The sequence below is a fragment of the Numenius arquata genome, chromosome 3 (assembly GCF_964106895.1).
Source record: "Numenius arquata chromosome 3, bNumArq3.hap1.1, whole genome shotgun sequence".
Taxonomy (NCBI): domain Eukaryota; kingdom Metazoa; phylum Chordata; class Aves; order Charadriiformes; family Scolopacidae; genus Numenius; species Numenius arquata.
This window is the reverse complement of record NC_133578.1, coordinates 54,715,268-54,733,754: the sequence shown is the minus strand read 5'-3', so window position 1 is coordinate 54,733,754 and position 18,487 is coordinate 54,715,268. Positions and strand designations below refer to the sequence as shown.

Here is an 18,487-nt window from a genome sequence, read left to right as displayed (position 1 = left end):
TTTTTGGCATCTCCTACAAACAGTCATCTATGGTATGGACACATCTGGCAGTACTGCTGGTGAGCCACTCTGGCTTGTGGGATGATACTTGAAGAGTTCTCCGACAATCTGTTGTGCGGAGGAAGCCATTCTATTGCAGTTTTTCCATGACTCAGAAAAACACAGACACACAAAAGGTCATATGGTGGTGTGTGATTTGTTTTATGGACTCATTCGATATTGCCATTGTGCATTTAGCCCGACCACAGTGAGTCAACTGTATTGGACTGACTCAGCCAAAGTAGAGGACTTGCACAACTTCATTCAAAATTCCCTTGCTAATGCACATCAAAGAGACTAAATTAGGTACGGAATGCAGATTTTTTTTTAAGGCGGAGTGCTGTTATGCTCCTACATCTAAAATCACTTTAAAGTGCAACTTGGGCACCTCAGTATTTGTATGGATGTTGCGTAAGTGTTTTACTACCTTGAACTTCCATTAGTTAGGCAAATAAACCTATTTTCAGGAAAGGATACAGAAATTGGCTTGCACATTTAAGCTTCTCTTGTACTGACTTGGCCGGATCTACTTGGATGCTCTGTCGGTTCAACTGCTACACAAACAGCAGGAAGTCAGAAGTTGTAAGGCGGAGAAATTGCAGGTAACTGTCCTATGGTCCTTGATGGCCTAAAATCTGCTGCGTGAGTAATGATGTGACAGCTTCCTATGGTTTTGCAGTGTAACTTGTGTGCTTTGGCACCAAAAAGCCGAGTGCCAAGCGCCAGCGTTCCTCACCTCAAAGCTGTGCCGTGTCACCGGGGCCAGCGCTGGAGCGCAGCCCCCCCAACTCCTGCCATGACTAACTTCAGGCTTCCTCTCTGCTGTGCCCCGGAGCCAGCTGTCCATGAAGAGACTTAGCGTTTCCAGGAGGGGCTGGATGCAGCTCAGCGCGGCTGCCCCTTGGCTGGAGCAGACAGGCGGATGAAAGGCGCACGCCACCGTCCCGAGGAGACGGGGCCCGAGGGTGGCAGCAGCCGGGGGAGAATCGCCCTCAGCCCCCGCCTCAGGCGGCGGCTCTGCCCCGGGCCTGCCCTTGCCCCAAGGCCCAGCTCCAAGAGTCGGGGGACGAGGTGAGCGTGCAGGGGCGGGACGGCTGCCCTTCGCCCCGACGTCGCCTCAGGGCCCCAGTTCTCCCGTTTCTTCGCCGCCCGGTTTGCCTCGCCAGGCCGGGCCCCTCCCGCGGGAACGAGTAGGGCCAGTTGCTCTGCAGGACTACAACTCCCGGCGTGCCCCGCGGGCCACGGCCGCGCGGAGCATGCCGGGAGCGCAGCGCCTCGGCTCCCCCCGGAGGCACGGCCGCCTCCATGTTCTTCCCCTCCCGCCACCGCCCGCTCTTCCCGTGGTGGGTGGGGCCGCGTCCCCGCTGAGCGACTTCGGCACCGCCCAATCAGCACTCGCGGTGGCACCGGTGGTAGCCACTGAGAGGCGCGGGAGGGGCGGGTCTCGGCCGGCAGCCGGGTAGGTAGCGGTAGTGGCGGTTGCCTGAGAGAGGCCGGGAGCGGCGGCGACGGCGGCCGAGGGAGGGCGCGAGCCCCGTTTAAAGGGCCAGCGAGTTCGCACCAAAAAGTTGTGAGGGAGTTTAGCGGCTACCGGCCCGGTGCTGCCCCGGACCGGGAACATCCCCCCCTCCAGTCTGGACGGTGGGGCCGGCAGCGGCATGGAGCAGGCAGCGCCCAAGAGGTAACGACCATCTCCCGGGGGCGGTAGGGCCGGGGTGAGGCCTTGGGGGAGGAACGGACGGGCACTTCCCCCTCGGCTCCCTACCGGCCTTGGGAGGCTCCGGTTCTGGGGGCTGTGAGGGGGGCGGTGGGACAACGGAGGGAGCTGAGGGGTTGTGTGCTGTTGGGGGTGGTTTTCTGTGTGTCATTCCCGAAATAACCGCCTTGGGTAAGCGTCCAGCTGTAGGTAAACGCTTAGGGGCTGCTTGAGTCTCAAGAGGAACGTTTTAATGTGAAATGAGAGGAGCTTCATCGCCGAGATGAGTCCTTTGTGGCCTGGGGGGTGTGTGTGTGTGTGTCTGTGCACTTTATAGTCCAGGTCTGTGGAAGAAACCGACATTAACTGTTCTTATCTTTCCATGCTCTAAAGCGCCCTTGTGTCCGGCTGGCGGAGGGATGCTTGTGGGGGTGGGCGTTGCATAGTTGCAATTGCAAATCAGGGAGTGGGAAGAGGCAAAAATCGGGAGTATTCCCACAGTATATTTATTTAGAATGATATATGCTATCTGGTCATATTAATTACTACGCGGGGTTGGGTTTTTTTGAACATTTATGACTTGACTTCTTTTTTTGTGCATGTGTAATGACGTGAAACCATGAGCTTTTGCTTTAAATGTGACACTCAGTGCACGAAATAATTTTGCTTTAATTGTATGTATATATTTAAATTTGAACAATCCTTTCTTGGATGTAGTTATATCCTACATAGAATGTAGTTGTGTGGTATACAGAATGTAGTTACACAATTTACATAAATACTTACTGTCTTAGAGCAGTCCAAGTAGTTTGCTCTTGCTTCTTGTTAATTTGATGAAAAATCTAGGAACTGCACAACATAAATTTATGGCAGAAGATAATAAATCAACTTTTACATTTTACTTAAAAACATATAGATTTAAAACCTTTAAAACAGCTTCCTGTGGGATGACAGGACTTGGGAAAAATGTGGTCTTGAACTCTCACTGTTTTTTTTTCCTCCATCAAGTAACAGTATCTACTACTGAAAACTTTGACCTAGAATTGATTAGTAGTTGTTATGCAGAGTGTTTTTAGCAGGTGATGGAGCAGTATCTACTATTGAAAACTTTGACCAAGAACAGTTTAGTAGTTACGTGGAGTGTTTTTAGCAGGCAATGAGGGGAGGAGGGACAGGCCTACACTGTAGTTTCAGACCGACAGTACTGTATGTCTCAAATAAAGGAAGTAGGAGAGGCACTAACAAGGGTTTAGGGGAAGAAATGGGAATGTCTGAGGAGTAATCAGTGTTACCAGCACCAGTGCAAAGCCTGAAATGTGGTGATACCAAAGGATTGAAAGTGAAACTTGAAGTTAGCATAACCTACAGGAGTTTTTTAGAAGATCTGGAGTTTGCTCTAATTACTGCCTAGCTGGATGTGTGTGTCTGGCCTGATTGAGAGTAAGAAGCTGTTTAAATCCTTAGATTCAGTTAAGAAGAACTAGAAAGCTAATGAGAGAACTTCTAAACTCTCTGGCATGTTTTTATACTTTCTGTGTTTTTTGAGGCTTATTTCTGGAAACTTGAATGTAATGAGAACTTAATGGATTTAATTCTCTAGTGGAAGGGAAGATTTAAACTCAGTTTTTCGTAAGATGTAAACGTCTGCAGCCTGTGCATATCTATCCACTTTATCCTCTTTTTTGTACGGTTTCTGATTGGTGTTCCCAACTCTTCTGCTAAGCCACCCCCTTCTTCTGCAAGTCTAGAAGGAGTACAGCCTACTTCTTGGGGGTTAATTTATTTCAATGCCTCCTTGTGGATACAGTAGTGGCTTGGGATGCACCATGTTGACTTGGCAAAATAGATGTGGGCACTAGACTTCTTCATTTTGGTGCCTGCTGACCACAGGAGCGGTTACCATCAGGCATCTATTGTGCCTGATATCTGTAGTGCAAGATATTCATTTAGATGTAGCAAGAATTCCATATGAACACTTCAAAGGTGCACTGATGTCCTAGAATCCCAATGTTCTTTCACAGGTATAGGGCCCTTATATTCCCCCTCTGCCTGTAATGGAACACACAAAACACTGTGTGTTGTGTAAATCTTTAAAACAGCCTTTCAGTAAGTAGCAGCGATGATGCCCAAATGACGGGCTAGGTGACTATGGCTTTTAAATGGGGATGCTGTCAAAATCACTTGCTTTTCTTGTTTGAGCAAAATACTGCAACAGTATAAAAAGACTTCTAAGTATGAGCCCTTTTCAGAATCATTTTACTTTTAAAAATAATTTAAAGTAGGTGTTCTGACTTTATACTGAACAATTTGTACAGTAGTTGACACAGTGTTTTCTTGCAGCTGAATTTCTAACTATTTCATCTGTGTATTCATACTTCTTCACTAAAAGGACATTCACTCTCAAAATAGTCAGTTACAAAATTTGCCTCAGTTTTGTAATTTTACCCTGTTGTTATTGTTACATTTTTCTGTATATATTGGCATACTCAGGTATGAGGACATTAGGTTGCATACAAGTGAAAAGGAAAGCAGCTAGACACACAGTTTTGTCAAATACATAGTTTTTAATCTTGCCCATCTCCTGCACACTGCTGCCAAATTAAAGGTGTCTTAACAAGTGTGGAGCTTGTTAGTTAATGTTTTCTACTCCTTTCCTTAAACTCAGACAGTTTAATTTTCACTGAAATTTAAGTTTTGTGAGAAGGAAAAAGTTCATATTTTAAAAACAAGTTATCTGTGAAAAATACACTGGTCTTAATTTTTGTGTTAATGGGCATGTAAGGTCACATAGATGACAGTTGTCAAGTTCCTCCTGAAAATGATGGGACAAAAGTGTAAGTTTGTTTGGGTTTTATTGGTTGAAAGCTAAATTTAATAGAAATTTAATAACAATATAACAATGTAAACTGTCTTAAACTTGCTTCTACTTGTGTGAATGGTGTAAAGCAGGGTAAATGTCTCAAGGCTTTCATATGCCACCTCTATTTCTGATGACTGCAGTGATTTCTCTTACTAGCTTCTCTTTTAATGTATCAGTATAATTGATCCCAGCCATTCTTTTTAAATGTTTCAGTGTGCTAGTTCTTCTGCAAAATAAACCACACATATTCATGTTTCACGGAGCAGCTGTCCAGTTTTCCATAACTCATGACAGTAATTGATGGAGTTCTATTCTTTAGTCCTGCTTTATTTTTCTTTGTTAGCTTTCAGGGCTTTTTTTTTTATGCCTACCTCTGTAGCACATCACCAATCTGTTTTGTAAAGTCTGCATGTAATGACTATAGGACACTAAACTCAGACTTTGTTATTTAATTTTGGGGGGAAAAAACCCCATATCTCTTGCTCTTCCAGGTCGCATTTCAGATCTTTCTGGTCTTTATGATATTGGTAGTCTTGGGTGCCTCTCGCTGTTCCTAGATCTTTCTGCATTTGGTTATGTGGAGTTTAGCTGATGTACTCAATGATGTGTAAGACTCTGGTTATGCTAAGTATGAATGTTTTCTCGCATCAACTGGGTTTATAAAAGTACAGTTCTTTGATAGGATGTATTTTCCTTTTAAGCAAGAGAGACTAGGTGTTATGCAGAAAGTCAAACCTGCTTGGAACAAGAAAACCCTTTTGACAACTCTTGTCCCAGAATTGTAGTTTGGTTAGTTCTCCTGCTTTCAGGAACAGCTCTCCTGGAAAACTACTGAAATAGCCCATAGCCAGTACCTGATGATTTTTCTAGAGTGAACAACAGCAGGATGACTTTGTCCCCAGGTTTTATACTTGTCTTCTATGCATCTCCTTTAGGCTTTCTCACAGATATATATATGTGGCACTTATATCCTGTGGCCAGAATAAAACAGTGCCTGAATGTACTGATTTATTTGTTCTCTTTTAAACACTTGTGAAAGTAGAGGACACGTGAGGGAGAGGAATGAGACAGCTTCTTTCTCTCTGTTTTTGAGAGCCCTTTGTCTCTTCAGTTTTGCCTCCCCTCCAATCCTCTAATATTTCCAGTCATGTCTTTGCAGATAGGTATGTTGCTGGATGCTTATAGTATTCACTTCCCACATAGAATACTTCAAAAAAAAAAAAAAAACGGTGATCCTTCTGAAATGTTTGGCGCTCTGTGTCTTATCTTGCACATTTTTGAAGTGTGGATAGTAGGACATGTGCACACAAACAACCGATTAAGAAGCTGGTTCTGAAGTCTTGGATGTGTTTCTCTGTCCCAAGTTTTAATTGCTTGTTTTTAACCAATATAATAAGATAATGTTTCAAGTCTTTTCTTCTTGTATGCTACATAGTGCTTTACAGCCAGTTACAACAGTCATCTTCCTCCTCCTTGCTTCTCATGAAGCTTTCATAAACACTTTCTTTAGAATCATAGAATCGTCCAGGTTGGAAGAGACCCTTGGGATCATCAAGTCCAACCATCTACCCTACACTACAAAGTTGTCCCCTATATCATATCCTCCAACACCACATCTAAATGTCTCTTAAACACATCCAGGGATGGTGACTCAACCACCTCCCTGGGCAGCCTATTCCAATGCCCGACCATTCTTTCTGTGAAAAATTCTTTCTTTATCGCAATATACCTTTCAGGGTATATCAGATGCTGTTCTGTAGTTAAGAGCTGGGAATTCTATTAAACTTCTAGAAATAGAAGTCATTAAACAGTCTGAGTCATTAGGATCTTTCTATGATTCAAAGAACTGTGGTGTTAATACCGTCACTTGAACACTGGACCTAGCGTCTGTACTTTTACAATGTATTTGTGAAAGACTGTGAAGCACTCTGAGCAGTGTGTTTGGTGAAGAAATTCCTGAGGTTGACATATCTTTCTTCCTCTAAATAGGTTTAGTATTCAGCTGCCTTAGTATTAAGTGCAATTTTTGTCTCATAACCTGTTTGTTGGAGTTGGATAATGTGAAAATAGTTTTAAAACTACAGAATACTTATGTCTTTGGCCTCCAGGTTGCCTCTAAAGTACTCTGGATAACCTATTATTTGACAGTGACATTGGTTTTGATCAGTTTATGGCTGTTTGTGACTGTTTCCATAGCTCTTCCCAAGCACACCCAATGCCTTGGCATTAATGGTTCTGCTGGAACCCTTTTGGTATGGATATGTATCTTTTTTCCATCTCATTTTAGCAGATGTTGCTCTTCTGATGAGCAGGTGGAAGTGTTCTCTTCTTAGACATCTTTGGTTGAGGTTACTGCATGAGGTTACCCTTTTCTTGCAGTTACTAAAAAGTTCAGTCCCTCCACTCTTCTGTTGAGCGTGTCTTCTGTTATGCAGCTCTTCGGTCAAGTGAGAGACTCAGCTAATGGTCATGCTTCTTATTTTTTGAGACTTTGCTAGCATCATGAGCATACCGTGCATGCTTTTTGTTGGTGGCAAGCAGAGGACGATTGCAGTAACTTATTCTGTGAATGCTGCCTTTGAGGCTCCAGAGAACCTGATCAGAGGGGGAAAAAAGAATCCGAAACAAAAGAAGAAAAACAAATGATTTGTTTATTTAATACCTATCTGCAAAGTATTTTTGCCCCCTCTTCTTTTTTTTTTTTTTTTTTCTGTGAACCTACACTTGTTCAGTAATGAAATGTGTTCTATCCTGCAAGATTTAAGTTCTGTCTTTCTGCTTTCTAGTCTAACAAGCAGAGAGAGGGCAAAAAAGAAAGCAGAGTTATGTGTTCCTGTGCTTGATTTGTAGGCCACTTTTGCAGACTTTATTTAGCTGCTCTAATTTGAGTTTTACGCTGTTTTTCTTCATGTTTAGGAGTTGTGCCTTTCCTTTGCTGTGGAGATTTTTATTCTCCCTTAAACACATGTGCTTTCCAGCTTCCTGCCTGTTCGCTTTACCAAACTGCATGGTCTCTACAGCAGTTCATGCACCTCTCCTCACTGATTGTGGATGTTTTTTGTATTCATATAACTGCTGCATCTGTGAAATAATTCTTTGATACATAAATGTGTCCACCCTCCTGGTGCACACACCACCACCACCACTCCCCCCGGCCCTTGCTTTGCTTGTTTAACACTAATCCATATGACCTGTGTGCTTATACAATTACTTTAAATTTTTGTCTTTGCTTAGATGGCTGGCAGTAACCAGTTTCTTCTGACTCAGGAATTACTTCATCGATCGTTTCTCTTTTTTTTTTTTTTTTTTCTTTAGTGCTGTGTATTGTGGAATTGCATCTCTTAATATGAAGGAGTTTCTATAAGCTCTCAATGATGTGCTGTGCTTCCAAGTTGTGGTTTTTTTTCCCCTTTTTTCTCCCCCTGCACATGGAATACATTGTCTATATCTAACATTACAGCACCAGCTATTCTTCAGCTCATCCTCTACTTTAATAGTACCCTTGGCAATCATATAGAGTTAACTTGTTATTTGAATCTTGCAGCAAAATTCCCTTTATCTTTTAGGCTGAGGGATTTATATGTTGCAGCCACCCTGTCTCACTGCAGTGTGTGTGTGGTTATATTTTCCTGGGCAATATTAAGTATCAGCTCCATCACAAACTTGCAGCCAAGTTGTGTTCTGAGATTCGACAGGAGTCTGGAGGGCTGGCTGGATGGGAATGCTGGAGACTGGGGAAAGGCTAGGACTGTTTGTAAAAGACAAAGGATAATGGGAAGAGTGTGTTGAAGGTGCAGGGAGAAATAGTAGAGTGGTACTGAGTGATTTGAGACTGTGTGAGAGAGATGGAGGGCAAAATATGGTGGTGGTATGTAGTGAGAGATTTTGTTGCACTTGTCCCTATGTACATTCACAAAGATGCAAAAGGGGCTGCTCCAACAACTCTTTGAGTACCCAACTCTTGGAATTCCACTGTTCTGCTACCACCTGTGAAGGTTAAGTGCTACCATAAGCTCCCAGAGTCATCTTGACTGTAGATTCTGCTTTTAACTTGATGTAATTCACTGGCTTATAAGTGGTGTAGTTTAGAAAGTGGATACTTCATGTGTGTGAAGGATTGGTTTATACTTTCTTAGATAACAACGTGGCATACTCTAGGCAGTAATGAGCATGTGTTTGCGTGCTGGCTGCTCCTTGATGAAAGGTAAGCTTTATTGTATTCTTTGACTGTTTCCACTTTAGCAAAGTGGTTTGGACAGTGGAATTGGTCCCGTGCTGCTTTGAATTGAGGAAACATTAGTGGGAAAGTGATAATGACAATAACTGTCATGAATTTTTCTATCTTATGTGATGGTTGATTAAGATTTTATTACTGTATTTTAATTTGGCACTTTATTTTCAGTGTAATATGTCTTTCTCTAGAATCTTTTTTCTGTCTGCTCACTTGTATGAAAGTTTGCCTGAGTTCTGTATCTATTCACCCCCCAAACAAACAAATAATGTTTGTCTGTCTTTTAGCAAACTGAAAAAGCTAAGTGAAGATAGTTTAACTAAGCAGCCTGAAGAAGTCTTTGATGTTCTGGAGAAACTTGGTGAAGGGTAAGTGCAGCTATTTATGAGGGGTTGGGATCAGAGGGAAACTGTATATAAAGCATGTGTTGAATATTAAGTTACAGAGAGAGTGACTGTAAATGCCCTAAGGAATGCTTCTCTAGACAAGTTTTAATAATAAACCAAATGCATGCATCAGTAGACTTCTGTGCTTCCCCAAATATGTTTATGCATTTTTGATTTCCCGAGTTTATTAAGGTAGAAAAAGTACCTGAGCCTGTACTGGAGTTAGATACACTGCATCTTGACAAAGATTCATTCTTCAGAGGCATGTCTTTCTTGAGGTCCCGATAGAACTGAATTTTTTTGCAGTCTGAAAAAACCCTCAAACTTCTGTGTAAACATATGGCTTCTGTAACTTTTTTAAAGTTTCTGAATAATGGAAATGAGAAGCAGTTTATCTTGTTTTAAAAAAAAAAAATAATAAAGATCTCTCTTATTTTTAGGTCTTATGGTAGCGTGTTTAAAGCAATACACAAAGAATCTGGACAAGTTGTAGCAATTAAACAGGTCCCCGTGGAGTCAGATCTTCAAGAAATAATCAAAGAAATTTCTATAATGCAACAATGTGATAGGTAGGTATGACAATTCTGCTCTCTTTCTAGAAGTGTATGTGAAAATGTATTTGTACTTGTGAATCTAGGTGAAATATGTGTAGCTGCCAACTTTTTTTTATTTGGAAAATTAAAGACAATTTATGTAAAGGAAACACTATGCGGACCTCCTCCTGTCCTTAGCTTAGATTGAAGGAAGTACAAATAATGTACATCATCGAAACTGTTGAAAAATAAGTACTTGCCTCTGCTTAGAATTCTCCGTGCTTTCTTTGTTTCCTGCTTTTCTTTGAACAACATGTTGCATTTAGTATCTACTGGACGTGTACTATTGTATGATTTCTTTTTTTTTTTTTTACGAGTAAGAGTTCAGAATTTTAGAACACAAACTCTTCTTTCATTGGACAAGATGCCACCATTCGCTGACTGAAAAGAAGGGTTGGGCTGCAGCTGTGCACCGTGGGCTTGTGTGTGTGTCATGTGCCTTGGTGCAGAGAACAGTGCTGTGCAGTACTGATGGGAGGGATGATGCACTTTTTAGTACTTTATTTTCATGTGTGATGGTTCGGTTCCACAGATATTACAGAAAACCACTGAGCTGTTGCAGCATCTCAAATAAAAGATTAAGGCTTAACACCGTTTCTTTCTTCTCGATGCCTGTTTCTAGAACTAGCTACACTGTATGTACTGAAGCTCTTTTAAGGGGAGAAATGTAGATTCTAAGACAAGCAGTTGATATGGAAATGGCTTTAAGCAAATGTGAACAGCTTTTTGAGGTTCTACAGCACTTGATGTTTTGAAAAGATTATCATGTCCTGGCTTGTAGTAATACATGCAAATTGTTCTGGGAATACTAGCATAATGTAAATCTGGCAAGAGATGGTAATGGAGATCAGTGGGTTTTCTTGAGAAGTAATGGTAACCTTTCTCACTTCAGGAATTTATAAGGGGCAGGATCAGTATGTCATACTTGTTTGTTAGACATTTTCACTAGTTAGGAGGGAGTTGACCCAGCTTGCATTCTGTAAAGGCAAGTTCCTGTAGGAACAAGGCAGTATTTTTAAGAAGAGAAACATCAATGACACTATGAGGAGTGTTAAAAAATTAAGAGAGACCTTAGAGGAGGGAACCCCAAAGCTTTATATCATAGAATCGTAGAATGGTTTGGATTGGAAGGGACCTTAAAGATCATTTAGTTCCAACCCCCCTGCCATGGGCAGGGACACCTCCCAACCACTAGACCAGGTTGCTCAAAGCCTCATCCAGCCTGGTCTCAAATGTTTCCAGGAAAGGGGCATCCACATCTTATCAGAAGACTAATGTTTAGGAAAAACTATGTCTGTATTTGAAGATCACTGGAAGCTAGTGATATATGTAGTATTGCCTTTATAATTTTATTGAGCGTTCAGAATTTATTCTAACAAGGCATTGGTTAAGCTAATTACAGTTTTAAAATGCGTTTGATTACACTTGCTCTTTAGCTGTGTTAGTGTGTGTCAAACTGTAATTTTTAACATTTGTAATGATGTGGTGTTTTTTTTTTCCCTGCTAAGAATTAATCTATTTGTCTAACTTTTTTTTCCATCTAGTCCCTATGTTGTCAAGTACTATGGCAGCTATTTTAAGAACACAGATCTATGGATTGTTATGGAATATTGTGGAGCTGGCTCTGTTTCAGACATAATTAGACTTCGTAATAAAACGGTGAGTTGTTTCAAAAAATGTATAACATTCACTAAACTTCAACTGTGAATTTAGACTAGAAGCCATAATGAAAATTAGAGTTACAAGACAAGATTCTGGCTGATGCCAAGGGGCATATCTGTGCCTTGGTTTCTCAGGAAACAAGCTCGTGCAGTTGTTCTGACTATCTGTTTGTCCATTCCTCTGTGGAGTCATCAGCAGAAGCAAATGGGTTTTGAAATATGGACATCCTGTAAGTTTCTTGAAAACTACTGCTTTGTACAACGCAAAACTGTGTGCAGCTTCTTTCTCCTATCCCTTCCACCTCACAGTCTTGTCAGCAGGCCACTTAGTACGTGCATGGTTTGGAAAAAGGCATACAATACTCATGCTGCCTAATTAGTGAGTGGGAGCAAGACAAATTGGCATTACTCAAAGAATGAGAAGGGGAAGGGATGCCAGCTAAGGAATGTGAGAGGGAACCAGACTGAGGGTTGTATGGAAGAGTGCTAACGGGCTTATAACAGCAGTAATATAGGAGAGGGTGCAAACCTGTAGGAAACAGGCTTTGTTAGCTCTTCTTAAGAAAGAGCTTCTCTGAAAAAAATGTTTTGTTGTAGATGTCAAATAATTCTTTGTTCTTTTGAGTCCATTATCTCTGGTAGTGGGCTGTAACATAAGGTATTCGGTTTACCAATAAGTACTGTGACATGACCCTCTACTTGCTAGCTCTTTACATTTTGTAAATGTGCCCCGAAATGTTCCTTTCACTGTACCTGGGAACAGAGGGAAAGAGAGGTAGAGAAAAGCAATGTTTAGGCTTAGAAAATAAGATGTAATGGAAAATAGAATTTTATTTATTAGGAAGTGGTGTTGATGTCCAGACTAGAGGGAGCCCCTGTGGAGAAGGTCGCTTGCATCAGGGCTGCTGTAATGTTGAACTGATGATTGAGGAAAAGCCAAAACCAATGGGAGATTCCTGGAGTTCCTGCAACCTTTAAAAGCGGTGTCCTTACAGTTGTATATAATCCAATGGTCAGTAGCTCCAATGAGAAATGGTGCACACTAGTCTAGAATTGAAAGGACGTAGCAGATCTATGGAAGTTAAAGGAAGGTGACAAGGGTGATCAGAAGTAAAGAATACTTCTCTAAAAGGAGATATGGAATGAGTTAGGATACTTCTGTGTTGAGAAGAGGTACCTGGAGGGAGAGAGATGGTGGAAGGGTTTGAAAGCTCTGAGTAGCACAAAGAAAGCGAGTAAAATATGACTGTATCTTTCTATTCATTATGGAACAAGAGATCACTTATGTTAGTAAATCCAAAGCAAAATGTTTTTTTTCTCTACACATGATGATAAGGTCCACTGTATAGTTATAGAAGATCTTACAGATGCTAAGAGTTTGTTCTCAAAAGGCAATTCAGTAAGACCAGGAAAAATTGACTGTGGCTGAATACAAATATTTAATGGTTGGAGCAGGAAATCCAGGTGCTTCAGGTCTCCAGGAAGGTGAAGCAGATAACTATTGCTGTTTACTTGACACGTGCTTACATTCAGACAGGCTACCGGGCTAGATGGAACTTTTATTCTGGTTTAGGATAGGGGGTGTTCTGGTGCTTGTAACAAAAAAAGCAAAGCAAACCTCTGCCCCTCTCACTTGCCGTACCTATGTGTTGCAAGTTTTGGAAGATTTAGGCAGAGGCTTTGGATTTGTTTAAATTGTCTTGCTCTTTGTGGAACAGTGATGTGCTCACCCAGACTGTGTGTGGGAAAGCTTGTGACTGTATTACTGGAATGAGGCTGCTTAGAGTACTTCAGCATTCTGTTAGTGACCTTAAATTTTTTTTTTAAGTGGAAACAAGAAGTGGTTTCACTGTACTTTTCACAAGAGAAAAAGGAAATGTCTTCACTTGGAAGTAAGGAGGGAATTGATTCTTATTTTGTCAGAATACTTATTGAATAGACTCAGACACACAATATTATGTGTTCCATGATTTTCTTAAATTGTCAAATGAAGACTGTGGCTGGGCCAAGGAAAAGCTTATTTCCTGCTTCTCCACATAAATAATAAACTGAGGAAGAGAGAGTTGAAGTAAGAACCCTTGCTTTAATGTAATGGTTGTTAGGATCATCACTTGGACTAAATGACCTTTAAAGGTCTTTTGCAACCTGAAATATTCTGTGATCGTATCAGAATAAGCCACAGGAAAAGGCGGATGTCACCTCATATTTGGAGAGGAAACATTACTATATGTTTGCCCTTGTTTCTCATCTCCAAAACTAAAAATTTACTGATCTTCTTTTTCTGTATCTGTGTTTCCCCTTACTTCTTCAAAAGTTTTGTTGTCTAGGAAGTGAACAACGCTGGGCTTTGCTCTAATGGATCAAAAACGAGGGAAGCACAATTCAAAGTTAAGGAAACTTCTAGTGACTGTTGGAAGCCTGTTCATATAGAGAGGCTTTCAGCTTGACGGGAGCGGGTTCTTGTCCAAGAGGCCCACGCCGCTACTTTGAAGTTAAATTGACCCCTGGAATTCTACCCTGGAGTCTTCTAGTGTGCCAGGCAGATCAGCAGCACTAGAGCGAGCTTATGATGCCTGTTAGCTCATCAGCAGTGTAGTTCATTAGTCCAAGGCAACAAAGCTGTATATCTAGTTTTGTCTGCTTTTCTCAGAGACTGATTTGGGAGGCACCTGTGTCTTACACAGTCAAATTGTGGGTTACTGCCAGAAAGGGCAGTTCTGCTGTTATTCTCCAACCTGGCTGATGTGTTCCTGCCTCTTCCATGCTTCAGATGCAGTGATTGTGAGGCTGCAGGGTGATGGTGGCTAAGCCTGATGATCTGATAGGGGTACTTTTTCCTCTCTAGTCTATCCTTCCCTCCCTCACGTGAGCTAACTCAGGATTTACTGTGGACGCACAGTGGCTTGATCTGATGCAACAGACATTAGAATGAGCAGTGGGGAAAGAGAAGGAAATGAAGGAATGGGACTGACCTTTTCAGTGGCAGCTCGCAATAGAGTGAGATAATTACAATGTGAAGCAATACTTGAAGTCCTGCTGGCTGGTGTTAATATATTGGGGATTATTGACACACCAGCAACCCTGCCTCTGCTGATATTTAGGGTGCACTTCCTCATCCACTGACCACAATTAACTGAGTCATTCTAATCCTGTCTCTCTTGAGGACCAAATTCAATTGGCTTTAGCCTCTCTGCGCTAAAAGTACTTTGCTCATAAGAATGTTATTTTGCCGTTTTAAGCAGTCGTATTTCACAGTTAAAATAGTGCAGCAAAGGCCTACAAATTAAAATTAAAGTACATGTGATTTGCATCTGTTAGCTGGTTATCTTAAGGCCTCTATCATAGTATATATCAGCATCTGTCACAGTATAACTTCCTCAATTGAGCCCACATGGATTAATTAGTAGCTGGCTAGTCTATACACAAAGACTGAAATTCCTTCTGTGCTGGCTAATTTGTTTAACTGATATCAGTGGCCAGAATTTATGGCAGTGGACAAGTCCATCCTGGATATGCTGCTGTCCATGTTGTGTCGGTAAGCCTTCTGGGAGATGAGTTGAATGAATGGGCTAGTCAGCTGAGTTACAGCTCAGAGACTGATCTTTAGGCCAAGACTAAAGTACTTTTCTATGCAGCCAGACTGAGGAAGACGAAATAAATTGATCCCAAATGCCCTGGTTGCCTTATTCCATGTCTAGCTTTACAAACCAAGGTAGTGTATACTAGCTTCTGCAATAGCATCATATAATACACTGTACTTTCTATTTTTAAAATGTGCTTCTTGGAAGAAAACTTACAAAGTACTACTTCGGTTCTGATGTCTGTCTTTGCTGGGTTTTGCAACGTTCATATTTGCTAGTGATCTCTTTCCCTTGTCAGGTCACTGCTAAAAGCTGAGAGAGGCTATAATATGTTCGGGGGGGATAGAATTTTCATGTGTTTTTCTGATCTGTACAGTCTGTCTAGTTGCATATTCAACAGATCTCCTTTCCTTTACCACCTTCCCTCCAAATTTCAGAAGGCAAATATGGGGAGATTTTTGGAGAATGGCAGAAGTTGCATTTGTGGTTTGAAGTCAGTTACTCATTTTTTAATTTGAGCTGCTAAAGATTTTTCAAAGAGAAGATTGTTAGAATTACATAATCTAAGCAACAACTTTTTTCCCCCCTCTTCTATTTAATTTTCGGTAATGCCAGTTTTAAGTTGCTGAAACAATAAAATGAGCATGTAAACACAGAATATAAAGAAATTTATACTAATGTGTTCCAATCAGAGGTAGGTGTTTAAATGAATGTTTAATCAGGTACCCCACATGCACCTCGCATTGCAAAACACTCAAAGTCTTATTCCTGTTATACGAAAGGGTGGAAGTTTAACCTTATTGCCTCCCCACAACGCTCTTTCCCCTTGAAGAATCCCATTATTGTTTGCCTTGGAGAGCCAGAAATACCATCTGAATTGTTAATGTCTTTCCAGTTTGAGTCAATCTCTCTGCATATAAAATTCTAATCCATCTAATATGCCTCAATCTGAGGAATTAAGCCAAGTTTCATGGTCAGAAAAACATATCCTTCTTCCATATACATTTTATTTTGCAATAAAAGAATCTGTTTAAAGTTGAGATGGATTTATTGCTGTATATTATTGTGGTGAGGAAGTGGAGGCAATGTAGGAAAATTCAGGGAAAAGGAAAGGTTACTCTGAAATTGGATGTTTGTTTTAGAGGTGGTGAGGAAGGAGGTGAACAGTGAGCCACTGCTTTGAAATAAGTGATAATTTTACTTTGAAAGGGACCTCTGGAAGTAATCTAGTTGAATCTCCTGTTCCAAGGAAGGTGAATTTTGAAGTTCAATTAGGTTGATCAGGACCTTGTTCCATCGAGTTTTGAAAATCTGAGAAGGGGGAGACTCAACTGTCTCTCTCTGCAGCCCTGTGAACTTTTTTCGTGTCACAAAGGAAGTTCAGTTAGATACCACTTGTGACTGTTGCCCGTTCTTTTCCTCTGCCACTCTGAGAAGTGTCTGCCTCTGAGGATTTTTTTTTTTTTTTTAAATCCCCCATTTAGATTGTTGAAAATTGCATTGAAATATCCATTCATCTTCAGACAAGACAAACCTTGCTCTTTCAACTTGGTATGTCATGTGCTCTAGCCCCCACTGCTGGACTCTCCAGTTGGTCAGCATTTCTTTTATAGTAGCCTGAAGCTGGGCACAGTCTTCCAGATTCCACAACTAGCTAAATCTGCTAACTTGCTAAATAAAGAGGAATATTTACTTGACCTGACTTCCTGACTGTACTTTCTTAATGAAGACTAACGTATGGTGAGCCTTCCGTGTTGTGAGAGTATGTTGCTGATTTGTGTTCAGCTTGTCTACTGGAACCACCCCAGAACCTTTCCTGCAGCAATGCTACCTGCCCCATTGATCCTCAGCTGTTCATGGCATGGTATTCTTCTGTCCTAGATGTGGGACTTTGCATTTGTTGAACTTCAAGTTTGTTGTCAACCTAATTCCTCCAGCTTGTTGAGGTCTTGTTATCTGAGTGGCGGCCCTGCCTTTTAGTGTACTGACAGCTTCCCCCTGTTTAATGTTACCCACAAACATGATGGGTGTGTGTTCTAGCTCAGTGTCTAGGTTGTTGATGAAAATGTTGGAGTATTCACCCTAGCATCAACCTCTGAGGAATATCACTTATAGCTGGGTGTTAGTTACATTTTGAACCACTATTGAGCCCAGCAGTCCAGCGAGTTGTTCTTCTGCATATTCTCTATGATTCCCCAGATTGACAGTCTCCAATGGAACCTTTTTAGCCAACAGCCTTTGTAAAGTCAAACTAAATGAAATCCTGAGCTCTCTCTTCATCCTTATAGGAAAGCGGCCAGGTTAATTTGGCATGATTTCATTCTGGTAAACTTGTGCTGACTGTTTCCATTCACCTTTTTACCCTTTGTGTGTCTAGAAATTAGCTTCTGTCAGGATTTGCTCCATAATATCCTACGGACTGAGGATAACCTGGTCACCCTGTAATTTTTTGAATCATTCTTGCCCTTTTTGAAGATGGTATCATAAGGGACATCCCCTGATTGCTGTAGCTTTTTAAAGCTGGTAAGATGTAGCCTTGAACTGGCACTAGCCAGCTCCTTGGCACTTCTGGATGCGTCTCTTATTTGTCTTTAGTAATCTATTTCTGCTTCTGTCTCTTATACACTTCAGTTTTTGCACTTTAGCTCTGTCAGGAGTTCCTAGTTCATTACAGATGGCCTCCTGTTGTACTTGTTTGTTATCTTGCATGTCAGGAATGACTGTTTTCATACTTTAAAGAGGTTGCCCTTGATGCTCAACCAGCTCTTCAAGGTTCCATTGCCCTCTAGGGCAGCATGCCCTGGGATCCTACCTACTAGTTCCTTTAACCAGCTGAGGTTTGCCATCTGGAAATCTGGTTCTGCTACTTGCTTTTGTTACTTCCTCCATAATTTAATCTCCAGCATCTCATAGTTGCTGCTAGGGCTGCCTCTGCCATCCCTTGGCATGTTCTTCTACTCATGAGTGGCTGGTCTAGTTGAATACCTCCTGTAGTGGGCCTGTAAAGCACCTGCAGTAAAAATTATTACGGCTTGCTCCTGGATTTTTTTTTTTGTACCCTGCCATGTTGCCCTCCCAACAGGTATTAAGCTGGTTGCACCCCTCCCTCCCCAGGTCGGTGGCCTATGATCAGAGGCTTCTTCCAGTGCTGAGGATGACTTCATCTATTTTACCTTTTCGATTGTGTGGTTTGTAGCAGATGCCATGATGGCATGCATCCTTTGGGCTACACTTCTGATTTTTTTTTTTTTTTTTTTTGACCTATAAACTCCCAACAAGTTTAAGTGTTCCATAGCAGAGCTGCATGTTTGTGAAGAGCTCAACCCTGCCCGTCCTTCCTGCTTGTTGCTTGTGAGGAGCCTGCGTCCATCTCTGACAGCATGCTAGTTGTGCGAGCTGTCTGTTCCGTCTCTACTTCCAGTGACATCATAGCTCTGCAG

The 18,487-nt window shown here is 41.6% G+C and overlaps 1 protein-coding gene across 2 annotated transcripts in view; it reads left to right on the top strand.

Moving 5' to 3' along the window:
* The first annotated feature begins 1,478 nt into the window (after positions 1-1,478).
* The window catches only part of STK3 (serine/threonine kinase 3), a 135,509-nt gene continuing 118,500 nt past the window's right edge, over positions 1,479-18,487 (top strand). The window contains exons 1-4 of one of the 2 annotated variants that reach the window (XM_074144920.1): positions 1,479-1,720; positions 9,114-9,194; positions 9,653-9,781; positions 11,350-11,464. In XM_074144920.1, coding sequence (XP_074001021.1) covers positions 1,698-1,720; positions 9,114-9,194; positions 9,653-9,781; positions 11,350-11,464 — 348 coding nt within the window. In that variant the 5' untranslated portion in view covers positions 1,479-1,697. The remainder of the gene's footprint in view (positions 1,721-9,113; positions 9,195-9,652; positions 9,782-11,349; positions 11,465-18,487) is intronic. The other variant, XM_074144921.1, reaches the window with a different exon arrangement.